The sequence below is a fragment of the Mus musculus genome, chromosome 7 (genome assembly GCF_000001635.26).
Source record: "Mus musculus strain C57BL/6J chromosome 7, GRCm38.p6 C57BL/6J".
Lineage (NCBI taxonomy): Eukaryota > Metazoa > Chordata > Mammalia > Rodentia > Muridae > Mus > Mus musculus.
Window position 1 is genome coordinate 28,099,465 of NC_000073.6, and position 22,253 is coordinate 28,121,717.

At 50.6% G+C, this 22,253-nt stretch overlaps 1 protein-coding gene and 1 pseudogene across 1 annotated transcript in view; both read left to right on the forward strand.

The window, feature by feature from the left end:
• The window catches only part of Fcgbp (Fc fragment of IgG binding protein), a 49,629-nt gene extending 28,229 nt beyond the window's left edge, over window positions 1–21,400 (forward strand). Inside the window, exons 11-20 of the mRNA NM_001122603.1 lie at window positions 1,734–2,071; window positions 3,190–3,763; window positions 4,088–4,704; window positions 5,201–5,744; window positions 6,574–7,145; window positions 7,457–8,030; window positions 14,464–14,663; window positions 17,737–18,120; window positions 20,856–21,127; window positions 21,232–21,400. Coding sequence (NP_001116075.1) covers window positions 1,734–2,071; window positions 3,190–3,763; window positions 4,088–4,704; window positions 5,201–5,744; window positions 6,574–7,145; window positions 7,457–8,030; window positions 14,464–14,663; window positions 17,737–18,120; window positions 20,856–21,127; window positions 21,232–21,241 — 4,085 coding nt within the window. The 3' untranslated portion in view covers window positions 21,242–21,400. The remainder of the gene's footprint in view (window positions 1–1,733; window positions 2,072–3,189; window positions 3,764–4,087; window positions 4,705–5,200; window positions 5,745–6,573; window positions 7,146–7,456; window positions 8,031–14,463; window positions 14,664–17,736; window positions 18,121–20,855; window positions 21,128–21,231) is intronic.
• The window catches only part of Gm21925 (predicted gene, 21925), a 54,204-nt pseudogene that overhangs the window by 6,153 nt on the left and 25,798 nt on the right, over window positions 1–22,253 (forward strand).

The window sequence follows — 22,253 nt, forward strand, 5'->3', positions numbered from 1 at the left end:
CTCACCAGCACTTGCTCATTTCCGTGATGACGGTCATTCTGGCTGGGCTGACATGAATTCTCGTTTTAAGTTAAATCAAGGATTTTGGCCACTTGCTCGCTGATTGTGTCCTTCCTTTGAAAAGTTTGTTTTCTGCCCATCTACTTGCTAAATTACTTGCTGTCTTGTGTTAATTTTTTTTTTTGAGTTCTTTATGTAGTCTGGATATTAGTCTCCTGTCAGATTAATGGCTAACGACTTCTCTCCCGTTCTGTGGCCTTTCCCTTCACTCTCTATGCAGAAGCTTTTTGATCTAGTGAAGTTTTATTTACCAGTTCTCTACACCGTCTCCTCAAGAGTTCATTGAGCTGTTAGCGACTGGTCCTGGTTTTTTCACTGTGTCCTCTAGCAGTTTTATAATCTAGGGACTGACCTTAAGGCCTGTCATCCATTTTAAGTTGATTTTTTTTACAAGGTAGTGTGGGGTGTGCGTGTGTGTGTGTGTGTGTGTGTGTGTGTGAGAGAGAGAGAGAGAGAGAGAGAGAGAGAGAGAGAGAGAGAGAGAGAGAGAGGTTTCTGTTTTCTATAAGGGGAAAGATGAGAAAAAAGGAAGCTTTGACCAAAGACAGGAAATTTTTTTTTAAAAAAAATGGAGGGAGAAGGAAAAAAGGGATTAAAAAATAAGGGTTAAGGCTGGAGAGATGGCTCAGTGGAGAGATGGCTCAGATGGCACTGGCTGTTGGCTGTTCTTTCAGAGGACCTGTGTTCAGTTCCCAGCACCCACATGGTGGCTGTGGAGAGACAGAGACAATGACAGACAGACAGAGTTTGTGTCTGTTCACTACCAAGGTTTGCATGTGTTTCTGCCCTCACCCACCTCAGTGGCTAGCTGCTTTCCTGCTGTCCCCGACTCACTCCTCAGAAATGATAGCAGTTAGTATGTGTGAACAGTCCACCTCCTTCCTGGCTGCTTTCAGATAAGGGAAACAGTGCTCACAGGAGTCCTGCCTAGAGCTGATCCCCAATGCTGAGAGAAGAAGGCTGGGACTTAAAAGGCCTCACCATAGACCATACTGGAGAGTGCGGGATCCTGCAGGTTGGACTTGGAGGAGTGAAATCCCCACTGATGTTGGTAAAACTCAGCTGGAAGCAGCCACCTGAGGTGTTTAGCTGATTAGCTAGAGAGCCAGGGTCCAACCTGCCTCTACTCACAGAGTACAAGCAGCGGCAGCAGGCAGAAGAGCAGCACAAGCTGTGAGGACAGGCACCCCTGCCTCCCGCAGACTCCCCAGCGCCCTCTGCTGACAAAGCTTCCAGGCCAATTTCAAACAGGAAACAAGTTTGAAGAGGAGCAAGTTTGAAGGCTGGACACCCAGACACAGAGCTGGAGCCACAGAGAGTGTGATACTAGAGGGGTCTCAAACACAAAAGTCCCTGGGGACCAGTCTTCAGAGACTCCTGAGGCTGGACTAGCACCCAGGGGCTGAATTTTGTAATGTGGGCCATCCAAACTGAGAGATTTAGACGCGGGGACCCTAGACATGAGATACGAAATTTCTGGACCCCTAGTGGTGGGTTCTCAGATGTAACACACAGCAACTCCAGGAATGAGGGCTAAGGTGTCAAGACACTAAGGTCTGGTCACAGCTGCAGCAACCATCAGAGATGACATCCCTAGCACAGACAGGCAGATGGCAGGAGCAGACATGCTTGTGGTGGGCAGCCCCTCACGGTACTTTCTCCTCTCCTCACAGACCCATGCCATGGTATCACCTGCCGACCACAGGAGACCTGCAAAGTTCAAGGTGGTGAGGGTGTGTGTGTGCCCAACTATAATTCCACGTGTTGGCTGTGGGGTGACCCTCACTACAACTCCTTCGATGGCTGGAGCTTTGACTTCCAGGGCACCTGCAACTACCTGCTGGCAGGAACGCTCTGTCCTGGGGTCAATGCCGAGGGCCTGACTCCCTTCACTGTCACAACCAAGAATGAGAACCGGGGTAGCCCCGCTGTGTCCTACGTGAGACAGGTCACTGTGACCACTCTCAACACCAACATTTCCATCCACAAGAATGAGATCGGCAAAGTCCGGGTATGTTAGCATGATGGTCCTGGAACACCCTGGGGCATGGGGCCAAATGAACCCTGGTGTTAAAAGCAGCAGTGAGGAGCTGGAAACTCACCATTTCCACAGAGGCATGAAACTACATAGAGAAAACTGCAGGAAATGGGGCACCCTTTACCTGGTAGTCAAGCGCAGCCCTCTGCTAAGAGCTTAAAGTAGACCCATGACGTCCTCCTTCACATAGACCAGTGTTTCTCAGCCTTCATAATGATGTGACCTTTCAATGCAGTTCTTCATGTTACAGTTACCCAAAGCCATGCAATTATTTTTGTTTGTGAGTGATAGCCGTAAGTTTGCTGTTATGAATCATAATGTGTTTACTGATGGTCTAAAGTGACCCCTGTGAAAGTCATTTGACCCCCAAACCTATAAGTTGAGAACTGCCAGAATAGACATAGATCTGAGCTCAGGTCCCCTCCTGATGAGGTCTGTGACACCATGCAAGGGACTGAACTCGGCAGGCCTTGATTCTGCCCGAAAACCCAGCACTGTGGTACCAGTTAGAGCTCAGCTCAGAGCCCCACTCCTTAAGCAAGCATCTGTCAGTGGTCGGGAACGAACGAGAGGCCCAGGCTCAGAGAACATCAGAGGAACTGGGGTGGGGGTGGGGGGCGGCAAGCATAAACCAAACATTCTGTAGATGGAATGAGGGTGTAGGGAAACAGTGACTTAGAGAGAGGCTGGAGCCAGGACAGAGTCAAAGCCTTCTGGTCAAGGGAGACATATAGAACAGAGATGCAGAAAGAGAGGGACAGGAAGGGAAACAAAAATGTGGGTAGGAGATGCAAAGAGACAGAGACCAGAAAGGGACTTCTAAAGAGAAAGACCTAAAGGAAGAGGGTGGCTAGGAGGAATGAGGGGTTGGAGGAGAAGGAAGAGAGTGAATTTAGAGGAAAACCCAAAAAGGCGTGGAAGAGGAGGGTTCGTTTCTCAGGGGCTGGATTAGATGGCCATGGGGTGTGTAAGGTACTGACCCCTACAGTCAGGAGGAAGCGCTTTAGGAGGAGGGAGGTAACCTGGACAACAGAGGATACAGCTCCACCTGCACTGCTCCCTGACCCCTGTTGGACTCCCTCTCTCCCCAGGTGAATGGAGTTCTCATGGCCTTGCCTGTGTACTTGGCTGGTGGGCGGATTTCAGTGATTAATGGAGGCTCAAAGGCTGTGCTGGAGACTGACTTTGGGCTTCAGGTCACCTACGACTGGAACTGGAGAGTAGATGTCACGCTGCCCAGCAGCTACCATGGTGCAGTGTGTGGGCTCTGTGGAAACATGGACAAAAACCATCAAAATGACCAAGTCTTCCCTAATGGCACAATGGCACCCTCAATACCTACCTGGGGTGGCAGCTGGCAAGTTCCAGGGTGGGACCCTCTTTGTTGGCATGAATGTCAAGGGTCCTGTCCCACATGCCCAGAGGACCGAGTGGAGGAGTATGAGGGTCCTGGCTTCTGTGGACCTCTGGCTCCTGGTACAGGGAGTCCTTTCACCAGCTGCCATGCCCATGTGCCTCCTGAAAGCTTCTTCAAGGGCTGTGTGCTGGACGTCTGCCTGGGTGGGGGCAGCAAAGACATACTGTGCCAGGCACTGGCTGCCTATGCTGCTGCCTGTCAAGCTGCTGGCATCAAAATCGAGGACTGGAGGACTCAGGCCGGTTGTGGTGAGTAGTGGGGAGCAGGACAAGGCCTGGGCACGTGACACTGGCTCTGCTGGGCTGGGCTGGCTTCACTCTCACCCTTTGCAGTCTTTCAGCTGGTTTCTGTTCATGCCTGTCTCCTGGCTATGTCTGTCTGTGTCTGCAGCTCATCTCTCTCTGTCTGCCCTTCACGCCATCAGCTCTACTTTGTCACTTCGTCCCTCTCTGACTATGTCACTGGATCTGCAAGTCTCTCTATCCCCTTCTGTCTCTGTTGATGTCTCTCCCCACTCTGTCCCCATAGGCCAGTTCAACATTGTTCTTGGTTTCTCTCTCCTTCATCTACAGAGATCACCTGCCCTGACAACAGCCACTATGAGCTCTGTGGCCCACCCTGCCCAGCCAGCTGCCCACCCCCTGCACGACACACAGCCCCAACTGTATGTGACGGGCCCTGTGTGGAGGGATGCCAGTGTGACGAGGGCTTCGTCCTGAGTGCTGATCAGTGTGTTCCCCTGGATGGTGGCTGTGGCTGCTGGGTCAATGGCACATACTATGAAGCAGGCACCGAGTTTTGGGCTGATACCACCTGCTCTAAGAGGTGTCATTGTGGACCTGGAGGTGACTCCTTGGTCTGCAAGCCTGCCAGCTGTGGGCTGGGTGAGGAGTGTGCCTTGTTGCCCTCTGGAGAGATCGGCTGCCAACCTACAAGCATAACTGAATGCCAAGCCTGGGGTGATCCCCATTACACCACCCTAGATGGGCACCGGTTTGACTTCCAAGGCACCTGCGAGTACCTGCTGAGTGCACCCTGCCATGAGCCACCCACAGGGACTGAATACTTCAATGTCACCGTGGCTAATGAGCACAGGGGCAGCCAGGCTGTCAGCTACACACGAAGTGTCACTCTGCAGATCTATGGCCTCAGCTTGACCCTCAGTGCCCAATGGCCCAGGAAGCTACAGGTGAGTGGGCTGTGGGCCCCACAGAATCCATTCCAGTCTCTGGTGTACAGAGCATCTTTCCCAGCATGGCAGGAGTGTGAGACCGGTTCAGCTTAGAGCCTGTGGGACCAGGAAGACTGGAGGCAGTGGTTTCCCCAGGCTCAGCCTTCCAGTATTCCTCTGTAGGGTAGATTGTTAAAAGGTACCTGCTTAAGGGTAGCACAAAGAGCCAAGGATGTGGTCTGATGGTGGTGCTCCACTTCTGCTAATTCAGCTGTCAGAGACTGAGGTACAACTGCTGCAGAGACTTGGAGCAGCCTAGGCTACGATAATTGTCCCTTCTTACAGGGCAACAAGCAAAATATAAGCAAAAACAAAAAGGAGTCCATAGCTCCGTGTCTCTTTACTTTTACAACAGCAGGGGAAGTAACCTACTTTGGATACCATAGCTTATAAACCATGGTACATATGCGAAACTCTCAAGTGACTCCCCTCTCACGTCCTCCCCGCCCCACAGGTGAACGGAGAGTTCGTGGCTCTGCCCTTCCATCTGGACCAGAAACTCAGTGTTTACATAAGTGGAGCAGATGTAGTAGTGAACACTGCTTCGGGGGTCTCCCTGGCTTTTGACGGAGACAGTTTCGTGCGCCTGCGCGTGCCCGCTGCCTATGCTGGCACCCTCTGTGGCCTGTGCGGCAACTACAACAAGAATCCCAACGATGACCTGACTGCAGTGGGCGGGAAACCTGAGGGCTGGAAAGTGGGCGGAGCTCCAGGCTGTGACCAATGCGAGCCTGAGCCTTGCCCAAAACCCTGCACACCTGAGGAACAAGAACCCTTCCGCGGTCCCGACGCCTGCGGCATTATCACGGCCCCCGAAGGCCCACTAGCGCCCTGCCACAGCCTTGTGCCACCCACGCAGTACTTCGAGGCTTGCTTGCTGGACGCCTGTCAGGTTCAGGGACATCCAGGTGGCCTCTGTCCTGCTATAGCCACCTATGTGGCAGCATGTCAAGCTGCTGGGGCCCAACTTGGAGAATGGAGAAAGCCAGACTTCTGTCGTGAGTACTGACCCATGAAGCTCCACACAGACAGGGCACCCCCTCCACCTCCTGACAGAGATACACCTTGGCACTACTACGGAAAAACTCCAGTGGGGTACAGAAGGACCCAGGGCACATCCAAAGTCAGAAACCCTGCGTGTAGACCACTCTGGAGGTTCATTTTCCTAACGGACTTGGATAGTGACAGTTACTCAGCAAGGAACCCCTGTCAGAGGCCACGTCTCAAGCCCCTGGAACATCTCCCACACTGGAATAGAGATAGCCACACAGAGGTGGTCAGATAGCCCAGTGGTGTCTGGGGAGACACTACATTGCCTGCCACATGCAGGTCAGACATCAGACACTCCGCTGGGATCAGCACCTGTCCCCAGCAGATCCAAGCTGACTTCTGACTCAGAAGAGGTGGGACAGCTCCTCCAGGCAGATCTGCTGGGTCAGGTCCAACCTGTCAGTGTCACCCAATCACATACACACTGCCACAGTGGCATCCTGAAACAGAGCACGTCAGAGAGGCCCGAGGGTGCTCCAGTCATGCCTGCACTGTCCTCAGTCAGGATGACACACCCACATCAGTAAAGCCCTGGTCGGTTCTAGACTGTCCTGCTCATAGGTGTGTGGCCATATCCCCAGACAGACACTTGCTTCAGAAGTACTCTTCAGGGTGATACACTCTCCTCAGGGAGACCATACCAGTGCCCCTGTCATATGTTCTAGGTCCAGTCACATGCCAAGTCAGAGGCAGCAGGCCTCAGTCAGGCTCTCACCCCCAAGCCCTCCTGATCCCACCATCGCCTCTGCCTGACTCCTCCTTGTTCTCTCTCCACAGCCCTCCAGTGCCCTGCCCACAGCCACTACCAGCTCTGTGGTGACTCCTGCCCTGTGAGTTGCCCGAGCCTCTCCGCCCCTGTGGGCTGTGAAACCATCTGCCGTGAGGGCTGTGTCTGTGATGCTGGCTTCGTGCTCAGTGGTGACACCTGTGTCCCTGTGGGCCAGTGTGGCTGCCTCTACCAAGGGCGCTACTATGTGTTAGGTGCCACCTTCTACCCAGGCCCTGAGTGTGAGCGGCTCTGTGAGTGCGGGCCTGATGGCCAGGTCACCTGCCAGGAAGGGGCAGACTGTGAGCCCTATGAGGAGTGCCGGATAGAGAATGGCGTTCAGGCCTGTCATCCCACTGGCTGTGGCCACTGTCTGGCCAACGGAGGCCTCCATTATGTCACTCTTGATGGACGGGTGTATGATCTTCATGGCTCCTGCTCCTATGTCCTGGCCAGCGTCTGTCACCCAAAACCTGGAGATGAGGAGTTCTCCATTGTGCTCGAAAAGAACTCAGCTGGAGATCCCCAGCGTGTGGTGGTGACCGTGGCAGGCCAGGTTGTGGGCCTGGCTCGAGGGCCACAGGTGAGTGGACACAGCCCTGCCCATGTTCTATAGGGACATGACCTCAGCTGGGCCTTACCCTATAGGGTCTCAGTAGACCTTGGAGAATTCCAGACTTCGAGAATAGCATTGCCCTACCATTATGGTTCTGGGTTTGTGGATAAAGTCTACTCAAGTCATGACCTACCTCATCCTGGGGTTTAGCACATCTGATTCTAGTCAGAAAGGGACTTAGCTCCTCCGAGAAGATACATCGCTCTCTGAAGGAGCTGAGAGTGCCTGTCTCAAGCTGAGGCACTGGCATCCTCATCCTAACTGACCCTTCCACACAGGTGACTGTGGATGGTGAAGTCGTGACCCTGCCTGTGGCCACAGGCCACGTGAGTGTGACAGCCGAAGGCAGAAACATAGTTCTGCAGACAAACAAGGGAATGAAGGTTCTCTTCGATGGCGATGCCCACATCCTCATGTCCATCCCGAGTTCCTTCCGTGGACGTCTCTGTGGCCTCTGTGGGAATTTCAATGGGAACTGGAGTGACGACTTTGTGCTGCCTAGTGGAGCAGTGGCCCCCAACGTGGAGGCCTTTGGAACCGCATGGCGAGCTCCCGGCTCCTCCTTGGGCTGTGGTGAAGGCTGCGGGCCCCAAGGCTGCCCAGTGTGCTTGGCAGAGGAGACACAAGCATATGAGAAAAATGATGCCTGTGGGAAGATCCGGGACCCCCACGGCCCCTTTGCAGCTTGCCACAAGGTTCTGAGCCCCTTGGAATACTTCCGCCAATGTGTGTATGACATGTGTGCCCATAAGGGTGACAAAGCCTATCTCTGCCGTAGCCTGGCTGCTTATACTGCAGCCTGTCAGGCAGCTGGGGCAGCAGTGAAGCCCTGGAGGACAGACAGCGTCTGCCGTGAGTGTCTCTGACCCCTTGGGTGACCCCTGTCCCTCCTTCCCTGTCTGCTACCCAAGAGAACTCCCTGCCTGTAACAGGGCCTCTTCCAGCCCTGCCCTGCATCCTCTATGGCTTTCCTCCTTTCCTTCTGGCTCTGGGGTCTCAGACTCCAGTCAAGAGTCCACACTCCCCAGCCCTGAAGTTCACCTTTTCCCGGGGCTGTTCCCAGCTCTCTCCATACTGACCTGAAATGGAGGTGGCTGGGTTGAGAGCCCACAGGAGACCTGAGTCCTGGCCCTTCCCACAGATCCCATGTCTTCTCACATACTCAGAACAATGCCACGGCACAGGCAAAAGACCTCCCTAATCTAGGACCACACACCTCTTTTCAAATTCCAGGGCAGGAATAGGTCACCTCAGACACATGACAAGACTGTAGCCACTGACACTGGCTTTATGGAAGAGCCACTTCTCTTCCAGTCTCTTGAGAGCAGAACCTTGACACGGAGCCATACTGTAACATAGCAACTGTCCCAATGACAACAGTAGACCCTGTCTCCTCTTCTGAGCTTCCTCTTGAGTACCAGGCCTGTGTACCCATGGCCTCCTGGGAAATTTCCCCTGTGATCTATTTGAATCCAACATCCCATCCCAAACCTGATTCTTCTCCTCTATCCCAGTGCCTATTTGATGACATCCACACCATCCTGGAATTACTTAGCTAGAGCCTAGCATTTTGCCTGGTTTTCCACTGTCCTTACCTCAGCCCTCTGCCTGTGACTCCCCATCCCATTCAAGCCTCTATCTGACTTTCTCAGAGAACCATGATCACTTTAGCTATAGCTGTTTATGGTGCAAACCCTTTTTCTTCAGAGCCTGTGGTCTCTGCAACATTGTGTGTTAGGTTTTGTGGCAAAGGCTTGAAAGAAACAGTTTTTGAGTGTTTCTGTTGCCTGGAGGTTTCAGACACTTCTGTTCAAGGTAACTGAATGCACTCTGGGGCCTGAGGTCAGACACATTGTAGCAATGTGTCCCTTTACTGCAGCTAGGGAAGATGGTGACCACAGAGTCAGGCACGGAGAAAGAAGGGAGGAGCAGGCAATAGATACCCTTGCAAGGCCCATTCTAGCCGACCTGGTTTGTACGACCAATCCCAAACTCCAAAACTATCCATTATTTTTGGAGTAATGCCATATGTTTCCATCCATGGATTAGTCATTGGTAGAGTCAGATCATCTATGACTCAAGTACCAGTCAATGATTCAACCACCAAGGAGACTAAGTCTTCACCATATGAGTCTTGGGGAAAAGTGTTCATCTCCAGGTCACTACATTCCACCCTTGATCCCAACGGACTCCTATCTGCATGATAATAAGAATTGCATCCAATTTATTTCCCGGAGTCCGCAAAACCTTTATAGTTCCCAGATTGCTTAAATGTCTGAGTCCAGAGTGTTTCCCAAAATGAAGTGAAGACCCTTCGATGTGAGCCTCTGCAAACATAAAAATACAATTCTATATGTCCAGCACCCAATGGTGTAATATGGTACACATTCCTACACTAAAATGAAAGGCTGGACACATATAAGGGAGAGATGGGACCAATGTAAGATCAAATCCCAGCAGGGGAAATACTGGCACAGTGTAAGCAGCAAAGAGCCTCTAGCCTCTACACCCTGCCATCTACAAGCTTCATGGCCTCCCTCTCTTGCTTCTTGCCTGCTGTTCCCCCACCCCACCCCCACCCCTGTTCCACATCCTTGCTTTCTGTAACTCCCTGGCATTCTTAACTCCATTCTTACAATTCATGATCCTATCCCCGCTACACTTTGCCTGGTCCCTCAGGGATATTCTTGAAATCTGGGTGAAGCCACTGAGCCCCATCACTCTTACACTGTACATCCCCACAAACTCACCTCCATGCAGACAACTTCAGCGTCTGGCACCAGCTCAAGCAGTTGTCAGCCGTCAGCCTCCCTTGACCATGTCTGCAGTGGTCTCAGAGTGCCTGGACGGGTGAGCACGGTGAGATTAACTCTGCGGAAACAACATCTAGGTCCTGTAAGAGTGAGGTGTCCCAGTTGCCCTGTTTCCTCAAGGGAACAAAACCTTTCAAGTTCATAGTTCCTGTCGCGCCCGCTCTCGACCAGCAAGAACGACGCGACCACCAGTCCTTCTAACAGCAGTTTATTCAGTCTTCATCTTTCTTCTTTCTCTTCATCAGTACCGTTCCCCAGGTGAAGAGTTCTGAATCCACGCCGGATCCTTCTCAACAGTCTGTTTTACAGGAACACTTCATTAACCCCTTCTTCCCCGTTATGCAGTTCTGAATCCTCCCTGTAGCAGGGGGTCTTCACTCATGCCTGAAGATGTTTCTTTTCCCAGGTTTTCTCGTCCCAGGTCTTCTCGTCCTAGGTCTTCTCGTCCCGTCCCGGGTCTCAGCACCAACTGTTACCCGCGTTCGCCCAACTGGCCAGGAAGAACGACGCTGCTACAGGATCCTTCTGCACACGTTTATTCAGTCCTGTTTCTTCTTGTTTATATCTCCCTTGTTTATATCTCCCTTGTTTATATATCTCCCTTGTTTATATATCTCCCTTGTTTTTATATCTCCCTTGTTTTTATATCTCCCCCGTTTATATCTCCCCTGTTTATATCTCCCCTGTTTATATCTCCCCCGAACCCTGGGCCTCTCACTCTTTTATACTCTCAGTTCCCATCCACGCACAGCAGGCCATGCCACCTCACCAGGCACGCAGCTTCAGCTAATCAGGGCAGCAGGGGCAAATCTCCACCAAATTGGATTCACCTGTATCCTGGTGCACCTGCGCAGCACTCAAGATGTTTGTGTCTTGTATGAGGAAGTCAGGTGCAAGTCATATGACTTAGCTGCAGTCCCTGGCGCCTTTGGGACTGCCGCCACACCTGCTCCCCACAATTCCCCCTTTTTTCTTTTTTGGCAGAGAGAATGTCTGTAGATAGCCCCTCGCAACCATGCCCCTTACCCGTCTTTGGGAGACAAACAGCATTGGTTTGATCCCTGTCTTAGGTTGGTGACATGCCCAGGGAGTCTTATCACTGACTACCTCTCAATCATGCCAAGCCACACCTGGGGAGATTTTGTTTTGCTTGTGGCAGGTGCATCAAAAGGCCAGGATGTTGATTAATCTATGGCCAGATCTTAATTGCTGCAAGCAAGCCTCATGGGTGAAGGTAGAGGTCTGATCCCCAGTGTGCAAGCATAGGGGCCCTACACAAAACCATCCCTTAGGCTCATCACCCAGAGAGGTCTTGGCCAGCTCCCGTGTCGTTTTTCCTGAGGGAAGGGAACTAGGACACTGAACCTTCATGCAATCAGACATGCCTTCCACAGGATGCCAACAGCAAGCTATCCTCTGTGCAGTGCTTAGCCTCGCACCCCACGGCATAACGCAGCATAATTTCTTTTAGAGGGGCAAACCGAATCTGAGGAGATTGTCCTGCCTCCACTGCAGCAAAAGCCTATGCTACCATGGTGAGAGTGCGGGCCGCACACTCTGCACCTAACACATGTGCCAAACACAAAACACACACACACTATAACAAGCATACATCCCAGGGCTCTCATCCCCGCTCATCTTCTCTGAAGCAAGGGATAGATAGCCAGAGGGGCTATCTCTTTAAGGGAAATTCAGGGATCAAAAAGCGTGGAAAAATTTGAATGTCATGTCGAGCTGGTATCGGCTTCTGGAATACCGAAAGGATCTCCCATCTCGGCTCCATCCCTTATGCTTGTGGGATCATCCACCACATCCACAGGGGCAACTGGATCAGGAGCCTCATTCTTGCAGCGTCTCACCAATCTCTCCGGCACCCAAAGAGGTTCTGTCTGGTCCTGTGGAAACACACAAACAGACCCTCTCGCCCACGTCAACACCTGATCCTGTCGATCCTCTCCAAATCTCCGGACAGAAGGTCCACCTACAGGTGGCTGCTGAGGAGGCATAGGGAGGCGGCACAAAAGCTAATTCGCCTTCCTCCTCCACCTCGGCTCTTTTGTTTTGTCCTTTCTGTCCACCTGATAACACTGTGTCTCCTTTCTTTTTCTTTTTTCTTTTTAAGCCCTTTTCCTCTTCTGACATACTTTCTTGTTGCTCTATAAGGATTTTCTGACCTGTCTTGACTGCCTCTACACACAGTTTCAAACAGTAACAGAGTCCATATATCAGAACAAACAAGACCAAAACTATCAGACCTACCCACAAAGGGTCAATGGGAGAAAAAAGCATAACTACACAGTGAGGATCTATTGATCACTACACTGAGGTTATCATAGTTCCTTAACTTGTCCCCAAACCGGGAACCTTAACTTGTCCCAAAACCGGGAACGTATCGTTACTTTGTGCCTGCTTCCTGGCAACTTTATGCTTGCCTCTATTTTATCCGAGGTCCTTCCCAAACTCCTGGGGTTGCAAGTTTCACTCACCGTGAACTTACCCTGCCAGCAACCACTGACTGCTGAAAGTTCTGAACTCGGTGGGGGAGTCGGTTCCCCGTACGGGCCACCAATTGTCGCGCCCGCTCTCGACCAGCAAGAACGACGCGACCACCAGTCCTTCTAACAGCAGTTTATTCAGTCTTCATCTTTCTTCTTTCTCTTCATCAGTACCGTTCCCCAGGTGAAGAGTTCTGAATCCACGCCGGATCCTTCTCAACAGTCTGTTTTACAGGAACACTTCATTAACCCCTTCTTCCCCGTTATGCAGTTCTGAATCCTCCCTGTAGCAGGGGGTCTTCACTCATGCCTGAAGATGTTTCTTTTCCCAGGTTTTCTCGTCCCAGGTCTTCTCGTCCTAGGTCTTCTCGTCCCGTCCCGGGTCTCAGCACCAACTGTTACCCGCGTTCGCCCAACTGGCCAGGAAGAACGACGCTGCTACAGGATCCTTCTGCACACGTTTATTCAGTCCTGTTTCTTCTTGTTTATATCTCCCTTGTTTATATCTCCCTTGTTTATATATCTCCCTTGTTTTTATATCTCCCTTGTTTTTATATCTCCCCCGTTTATATCTCCCCTGTTTATATCTCCCCTGTTTATATCTCCCCCGAACCCTGGGCCTCTCACTCTTTTATACTCTCAGTTCCCATCCACGCACAGCAGGCCATGCCACCTCACCAGGCACGCAGCTTCAGCTAATCAGGGCAGCAGGGGCAAATCTCCACCAAATTGGATTCACCTGTATCCTGGTGCACCTGCGCAGCACTCAAGATGTTTGTGTCTTGTATGAGGAAGTCAGGTGCAAGTCATATGACTTAGCTGCAGTCCCTGGCGCCTTTGGGACTGCCGCCACACCTGCTCCCCACAAGTTCCCCTTTTCAGACTATGACAGCTATGTCTTGATGATTCTCAAGACACCTTCAAATCATGGTTCCTGTTGTCCAAGTGCAACATACCTGGCTTTCTTCTGGGACCTCTGATCCCTTTAGAAAGGGATCGTGCCTTTTTAGCCCTAAATACACAGGCTCTTTCTGACCAACCTACAAGTTTGTCAAATATTTATGCTCTGATTTTGTTCCTGATCCCGACTACAAACCTGACTAAACCCAGCCAGGAACACTATGCCACAAGCTGAATGCTGTGCTGCCCTGATGTCCTCTGGCCTATTGATGAGGTTACTTCCTTTGTCTTAGATGACTCTGGACATGGGCAAAATATAGACAAGCTTGTTGGCATGTTGTGACACCAATGGACGATACTCCAGTTTCCAAGAGCCTTGTTTTACCCTTGAAGCCCCTCAAGTACAACCTGAAACCTTGTTGGCCTTCTGTTCTGGGCTCCCACCAGAACTCACAGGAAGCCCCACTCACAGCACTTGAGGTTTTGTTAGCCCAATTCCCCAAACACCTCCCAGAAACCATTGTTAAAAACACATGAGACACATAGCCAGGAAATCACAGCACAGAGCTCCCATCTCCTTAGCTGTGTTAGTTCCTCGTGGGCCTGAGTAATGCCTGGAAATCTGAAAAAGAGGGCATCTCTGATGTGGTTTGTGATCACACAGGTTTCTGTGTGGGGCTGACTTGCCTGTTAGTGAGGCTTGTGCTGAAGCAGATCAGAGGAGAGGGGACACAGAGAACAAAGGCGTTCATCTCACAGTGGCCAGGAATCAGTAAGAGAAAGGCCTGGAGCAAGAGGGAACCCTAGTGACTTACATAGGACAGACACCAAAGGCTTTACAGTCTCCCAGTACTCTCTGCAAACATGAATTCATTGAATAGGTTAGAGGCCTCTCAGACGTCACATTCAGCAGCTGGAAACCAACTGGGTATTTTCTGGGGTGCAGAGGTCAGAAGAGGGAGCACTGCATCCAGACTACAGCAGTCCCTCATCCCAGTCCCTCATCCCAGGCCTGAGATCCAGTAGATCCAGGTGGCCAACATCTTACATAGGACCCACCTTGCCTCTTCCCCACAGCTCTCCAGTGTCCTGCCCACAGCCACTACTCCATCTGCACCCGCTCCTGCCAGGGCTCCTGTGCTGCTCTCTCTGGCCTCACTGGCTGCACCACCCGCTGCTTTGAAGGGTGTGAGTGCGATGACCACTTCCTGCTCTCCCACGGTGTGTGCATTCCTGCCCAGGACTGCGGCTGTGTCCATAACGGCCAATATATGCCGGTGAGTGGGGGCCCTTGGAGGGACATTCAGAGCTGATGTGCTCTGGGCTTCTGTCCAAGGACTGGGACACAGAGGGCCACCACCTGCTTCCAGCAGTGGCCGCTGTACTGATCACCCCAGGCTCAGCAGGTCAAACGTGAGAGCTTAGTTCCCAGCAGATCTGGAGGCCAGGAGTCAAAGACCAGACTCACTGCACTGACATCAAAGTGATGGAAGGGGACATTGGATTGTGTTTTGTTTTGTTTTGTTTTGTTTTGTTTTGTTTTGTTTTATGAGTACACTGTAGTTATCTTCAGACACACCAGAAGAGGGCATTAGATCCCATTACAGATGGTTGTAAGCCACCATGTGGTTGCCAGGAATTGAACTCAGGACCTTTGGAAGAGCAGTCAGTGCTCTTAACTGCTGAACCATCTCTCCAGCCCCTCGATTGTCTTAAGAGGACAATCAAGTCCTTGCCTCTCCCACCCCCTTCGTGGCCTCAGTCAGTCCTTGGCTGAGCCATACCACTCCAATCTCTGCCATCACTTCTCTGTATGGCATAACGCCCATGGGATTTCCCACCTAGATAACCAGGATAAATTCTCCATCTCAACAGCTTTAGTCACGCTGCAAACATGTTTCCACTTAGCACACCTGCTCCCAGGAAGTAGGGATTGCTGTTTTGCTGTGTGGCCATTCCTCCACTACCCTGCCCTCTCTGAACTCCTTCACCTGCAGAATGGCTGAGTCAGCATCCTGGTGCTCAGGACAGCTGGTACCCAGTGAGGGTCTGCCTCATCTTCCTGTGCATCCCATTCAGCCAAAAGAATGGAATTCACAACAGTGCAGTGGGTGGCTCAGCTACCAATCATTCAACAGTGTGATTTGGGATTTAATTGTTAATATTCTTGTTGATGCTTTTTGGAAGATCTTTGTGTGCATAAGTCTGTTTGAAACGTTAATTCACTTTATATTCATAACAGTTCAACAACAACATAGATACGTTTACTGTTCTTCCAATTTTGCAGAGAAAATGTGTACCACAGAGAATACATACCAACTGCAAAGACAGCCAAACTTTCATTCCTCCCTTTGAGTCTCGCTGTCTGCTGGGAGCCATCCAGGATCCCGTAGGTTAGGTCCGCAGCCTCCTGAGACTCTCACAGGCAGCTCTGCTCCTCATCCCAGGCCGGCCTCCTTCCCTTACCTTCTACTCTATCCCTGACCATCTACCTGCATCTCCCAATCTCACATTTAAAAATAAGGAAATTTATTTATATGACACAGATGACAATTATCAAAAGCAGGAAAGTCATGTTGACTCAACACTATCATCTAATCTGTAGACTTCAGCCCTATTTCCCCAGTTGTTCCAGGAAAGTCATCTACAGCAATTACTTCTCTCCGGGACAGGGGCCAACTGAGGACCAGGCTCTCCTTGTTTCCATAAAACTCTGATGAACTCACCAGGTAGTGAAAGTAGTTAGAAAACAGTCGTCGACAGAGCCCACAACCAGAGACAGGGGCTGCGGGAGCAGAGGAACCTTGCTAGGCATCGAGAAGGAGCAGCTGGCTAGGGAAGGGGCACTGGGGAAGGTTCCATGTGTTGTGAGGTGAGCCCACCAGAGACCACCACACAGACACTCTCAAAGCTGAAAACAAAGTCTCTACTGTCAGCCATCATCTGCCTGGGGAACTTGGCCAAGACTGGTAGCCCCAAGTCTTACAGCACTTTGTCCTTTATGTTCTAAACCTTTTTTTTTCTCGGTTTTTCGAGACAGGGTTTCTCTGTATAGCCCTGGCTGTCCTGGAACTCACTTTGTAGATCAGGCTGGCCTCGAACTCAGAAATTCGCCTGCCTCTGCCTCCCTAGTGCTGGGATTAAAGGCGTGCGCCACCACCACCCGGCATCCTTTATGTTGTAAAATCACATTCTGGTTGTCATACTTCAGTAGCAAGAAGCAGAGCTGCTAAAGCCAAAGGCAAGGTCAGTGCATTTAGGGGCCTTCCTGGAGCTGTGCACTAGGTCTTTGATGGGTTAGGTCTTTGTTTCCATTTTGGCAAGGATCGGGGGGGCCTCTGTGCTGGGTCTGAAAGTCAGAACGGTGTCTCTAACACGACATCAGTTGTGTTAAAGTTTAGGGAGCTGTTACACAAAGAAATGCATTCCCAGGACACGGTCCTCTGTGCTGTGGCCACCAGTACACTGTGGGGACACACTGTGTGGGATACACAAAATTGCGTATGAAGTTAGCTCTTGCAGTGTTGCAAATCATTCCTAATGTGTTGCTCTAGGCTGAGTCTATTTGATTTATAACCCTGTTTCCAGAACGGGCCAAGGGTTCCACCATGTCCTCACTTTGCCTTGTGTGTCATACTTACCTGATAGGGAGAATTAAAATTGTTTGGTCTCTAGACTAATGTATCTGCTTCGTTGGTGTAAGAAACCACCTAATGCAAGCTGCTTTGAGGAGAAACTAGGTTTATGAAGCTCACAGTTTTGGATGCTAGAAATCTAAAGAGCAGTCATAGCGAAGGCTTTCATGAAGCCTCCTTGGCTGCGTGGCACCTTGGGAGGAGCATGTGTATTCCTCTGCCAGTGTCCTTTCCTGTGCGTAAAGAGCTGCCAGACCAAAGGGGAAGGCCACCATGGATCAATCACAAGGGTTCTTTCTTGGTGACTTTACTGGTCTAATCACCTCCCAAATTCCTCCCTTCTAAACACAAAGCTCCCAGCCTCTTTGTACATAATGCCTTAGGAATAAACTCTTGCATAGGTTCAAGAAGACAAGCCCTAATCAAACCATAACAGGTAGCCTGAATCAGGAGCGTTGTCTCCGCATGGTCTTTGATTCTCCAGTTGCTAACTCTGGCTGTGCTCTCTGTAACTGGGCACAGTCTGAGGCAGAGACAGAGTGGTGACAGGGTGGGCTGTCTCCACTCAGCCTGGCCTCTGCTGTGTTTCATTTGCAGATCACAGGCTGAGGGTCACTGAGACTCCTGGGTAGAGGACACACAAGCCATTTCTTACTGGGAACTCTAGAGTTTCCCTCTGTGTGAATGCATAACATCCATTCCTTTCTGTGCACAGGTGAACTCTTCCCTGATGTCCTCAGACTGCAGCGAGCGCTGTTTCTGCTCCCCAAACAACGGTCTGACATGCCATGAAGCTGGCTGCCCATCTGGCCATGTCTGTGAGATCCAGGCTGGAGTCCGAGAGTGCCAGGCTGCCCGTGGCCTCTGCTCCATCTCTGTTGGAGCCAACCTAACTACCTTTGATGGAGCTCACAATGCCATCAGCTCCCCTGGTGTCTATGAGCTTTCTTCTCGATGCCCGGGACTCCAAAAGAATGTGCCCTGGTACCGAGTGCTTGCTGATGTCCAGCCTTGCCACAACAATGACAAGATCGTGAGCAAGGTCCACATCTTCTTCCAGGATGGCCTGGTGACTGTGATCCCAAGCAAGGGTGCATGGGTAAGCCTGGGCACAGAGGGCAGGGCCATCTTCCCTGGCTTTCCTTCTCTCTGTCATGATGTCCTGCATCCTGTCTCCCCAGTGACCTTGAAGTCTGTTTTCTCCATCCAGGTCTCTACACTTTTCTCTGGATTTGTACCTGTCTCTCCATGTCAGCCTGGGTCCCTCACCTTGACCTGAGTTCTTGACCTGTGATTCGAGTCACAGGCTAGCTTTGCTATTGATTTTGATCCAGACTCCAGTGGTTAGCAGTGACAGGAAACCAAATACAAACCTGAGGGCTGAGGGGAAATGAATGGACTGGCTCCATATCTGGGAAACCCAGAGATGCCCCCCAGAAGTGTCTGGACCCAGACACTCCAGCTCTACTGTCAGAATCTATTTACCAGTCGATAACTCCATTCTCAGAGTTTCCTCTGACAGGGGCAAAGTGTAGCCAGCGTCTGCCCTGGGCTTATAGTCTGCCAGCTTTGCTACCTCAGCACAAAGTGACCCAACAAAGGTCCCTACAGTGCATTTCACTAGGCAGGTTTGGAACATACGCCCACTCCTGGAATTAATCACTGTGGTCTTCAGCATAGAATGCTATGATTGGCCAGGCTGGGGTCACAGGGAGGTGCCGTGATTCCCGCAGAGGATTCAGCAGAGAGTTGTGCTACCATTGTGCTGATAGCTAAGAAAGATTGCAGAAAAGGGACTCAAGCAAAAGCAGCAAGAGGGAAGGAGCCACACCCAGTGCAATCCTAGGGACACAGACACTCCTCCAAAGAGACCCCTACTCCCAGAATCACACAGAGTCCTCAAATCCTCTGGCAATAGTCACGGCAAAGCCTGGGAAATATTTTCAGGGGAGTTCACATAAGCATCAGTTCAAGTATCCATTGTTGCTGGTTACCTCAGCACTGTCTGACTAGCATGGAGAAAGCTCTCAGGAGGAACCAGCAAGCGTTCAGCACTGTTGTCGGCCTGAGAGGGTAGGCACAGGTCATCAGGGATTCTTCCTAGTCCAGACCACTTCCTGCCAGTACCCAGAGCACAGCCTGGTAGCCTGGAGGTACCATGAAATCTTGACTTTTGTGAAAAAAAAAAAAAACTCAGCCCTTCTCTCTGTGTGCAAGGCCCTGTGCTGGCTCCCTGATAAGACTCAATTCTCACTTCAAAGCGTGCAGCCAGTGAGACGTTCTGTCCACTGAGTTTCCGTGTGCCCTTTTCTGTTTCCATCCTCTTCTGTATCCGTCCTTTCTCCTCCCCTCCTTGCTCCTGGCGCCTTACCCACTCATTCTTTGGCCCTTTCTCCCTCCCTCCCTTCATTCCTCCCACCCGCCCATCCGTTTTCTCAGATCTGTATATGCCTTTCACATCTGTGTATCTAGATTCCAAATTGTGTGACAGAGAAACTCAAAGTGCAAACACATTTGAAAAAAGAGTGGAAACATGTCCTTCCAAGAAATTTCACCGGAGGAATCGACCATCAGGAAGCTTAATCCACAAGGGAGAACAGACTGCTGAGTCTGCAGCCTTTGATAAGACACTGAAAATTTCCTGCGTGATTATTATATTGCTAGGATCACTATCTTCATTCAGACATAAGCCAAAAAAAATAGCTGATAAAGTTGCCTTTATTAGAGATCCAGTTACTTATAGACAATCTGGAGAGTCATTGTGAAAACTATAACTTAATAGTTTAAGCCTGAAATTCTTAATTTAACTGTCTGGTTTAAAAAAAAAAAAAAGTGTTGTACCAGCCTTGGAAAGTTGTAGAGAGATGGTTTGGGCAATCTCTCCTCCTCCTCCTTCTCTTTCTCTTCTTCCTCTTCTTCCTCTTCTTCATCTTCTTTCTCCTCTTCCTCTTCTTCATCTTCTTTCTCCTCTTCATCTTCTTCTGCCTCCTTGTCCTCTTCTTCCTCTAATTCCTCTTCCTCTTCTTCCTCTTCTTCATCTTCTTTCTCCTCTTCCTCTTCTTCATCTTCTTTCTCCTCTTCATCTTCTTCTGCCTCCTTGTCCTCTTCTTCCTCTAATTCCTCTTCCTCTTCTTCCTCTTCTTCATCTTCTTTCTCCTCTTCCTCTTCTTCATCTTCTTTCTCCTCTTCATCTTCTTCTGCCTCCTTGTCCTCTTCTTCCTCTTCCTCTTCTTTCTCTTCTTCCTACTCTTCCTCTTCCTGTTCTTTCTCCTCCTCTTCTTCCTCTTCCTCCTCCTCTTCTTCCTCTTCCTCCTCCTCTTCTTCTTCCTCTTCCTCCTCCTCTTCTTCTTCCTCTTCCTCCTCCTCCTCTTCTTCCTCCTCCTCTTCCCCCTCTTCTTCCTATCCTTACCATGTATACAGAAAGATATTCTTCAAAGATTAATAAGTTACTATTGGGCCAGTAGAATGATTTGGTGAGGAAACAAGCCACCAAGCCTGATGGGACCCAAATTTGATGCGTGGAACCCACAGGGTGGAAGGAAAGAACCAATTCCCACAGGTTGCCAAATGGCCTCCATACTTGTATCAGGGCATATGCATACACATAAATAAATTAATTAATCTTATATTAGAGCAGTAGACGCATGCACTGTGAGCTGTGTGTAGACACACCCCAGCTCTCTCCCTGTCTATCCCTCCATGTAACCCTCGTCTCTCCCAGCACTTGCCCCTTTGCTTGAACCTTCGCTGTGCACGAGGACTCCAGCCTTGGTGATCCCTCAGCTCTTCTGTCACTCAAGTCTCACTTCTTCATTTCCCCTCCCCCTCCACCAGGTGAATGGTCTCCGCGTGGATCTCCCAGCTACTGTGTTAACATCTGTGTCTGTGAGGAGGATGCCCGACGGCTCCATGCTTGTCCACCAGAAGGCTGGGGTCACGGTGTGGCTTGGAAAAGATGGGCTTCTGGATGTGATGGTTGGTGATGACCTTGCAGCCATGCTGTGTGGGGCCTGTGGAAACTTTGATGGGGACCAAACCAACGACGCATATGGTTCTCAGGGGAAGACACCGATAGAGAAGTGGAGAGCACAGGACTTCTCCCCATGGTGAGGATGGAGAATGGAGGCCAGACTTTGGGAATTAGAGAAAGAGGTAGTGTGGGTGGATGCTTACTGTGCAGGATCAAGTGCTAAGTGTCTGTCTCTTGCAGTTCCAACTGATCAGTCACCACTGGCACTGAAGGCATCAAGACCTGCTCCCTCCCAGAAGTTACAGTGATTGGAAGATGCCCTGTGTGTCCCTTCCCTGTCCCTCCCCCTTTGCTGAGCCACTGAGGCCAAACCTGAAAGCATTGAGTAAATAAATACCTAGACACAGAGTGTGTGTCTCCTGCTGTCTCCCCAACTTTCTCCCCGCTGTGGGGGACATGGATGGTTGACAAGTCCTTATTAGAAGACAAAAGGTGCATGTGTGGGTACATGAGTAGATGAAGGGTCAGATGGCCAGAGTGGGAGAGACATGGGAGACTGAGAGCCACAGATGGATGGATGGATGGATGGATGGATGGATGGATGGATGGATAGATGAGTGGATGGATGGATGGATGGATGGTGAAGGGATGGATGGATGGATGGATGGTGAAGGGATGGATGGATGGATGGTGAAGGGATGGATGGATGGATGGATGGATGGATGGTGAAGGGATGGATGGTTAGAGGCGTGGATGGATGGATGGATGGATGGATGGATGGTTAGAGGCATGGATGGATGGATGGATGGATGGATGGATGGATGGGAGAAGAGGTATAAAGGTGGAGAGAGAAAGACAAGAAGACTCTGGCCTCACCGTTTATAAGCCTGGTGAGTCGCCCAGTCTCTCTCTGACTTGGTTTCATCACCTTTAAACCGGAGGAGGGCTAATGTTTTCTCATAGAGTTAGAGTGAGGACTTAATTCCCTTAATTCCTGAATCCAATCAAGAAGGCAAAAGTGAATGAAGTTGATAGAGACCACTGGAGGCCAAGTGGAAATCACATATGCAAAGCAGGCGGCTGTCAAACACTGCCGCTGGCCATTAAGATGACAGAAAATGGATGCACCACTGGCTTTAGTACCATGAAGGACTTTTGCAGCTTTTGGTCAACTGGTGTAAGGAAAAACTTGGGAATTAGTCCAAGAAATAAGAGATGGGACAAGTACAAAAGTTTCTTCCAGAGAGTTTCATTATGAATGA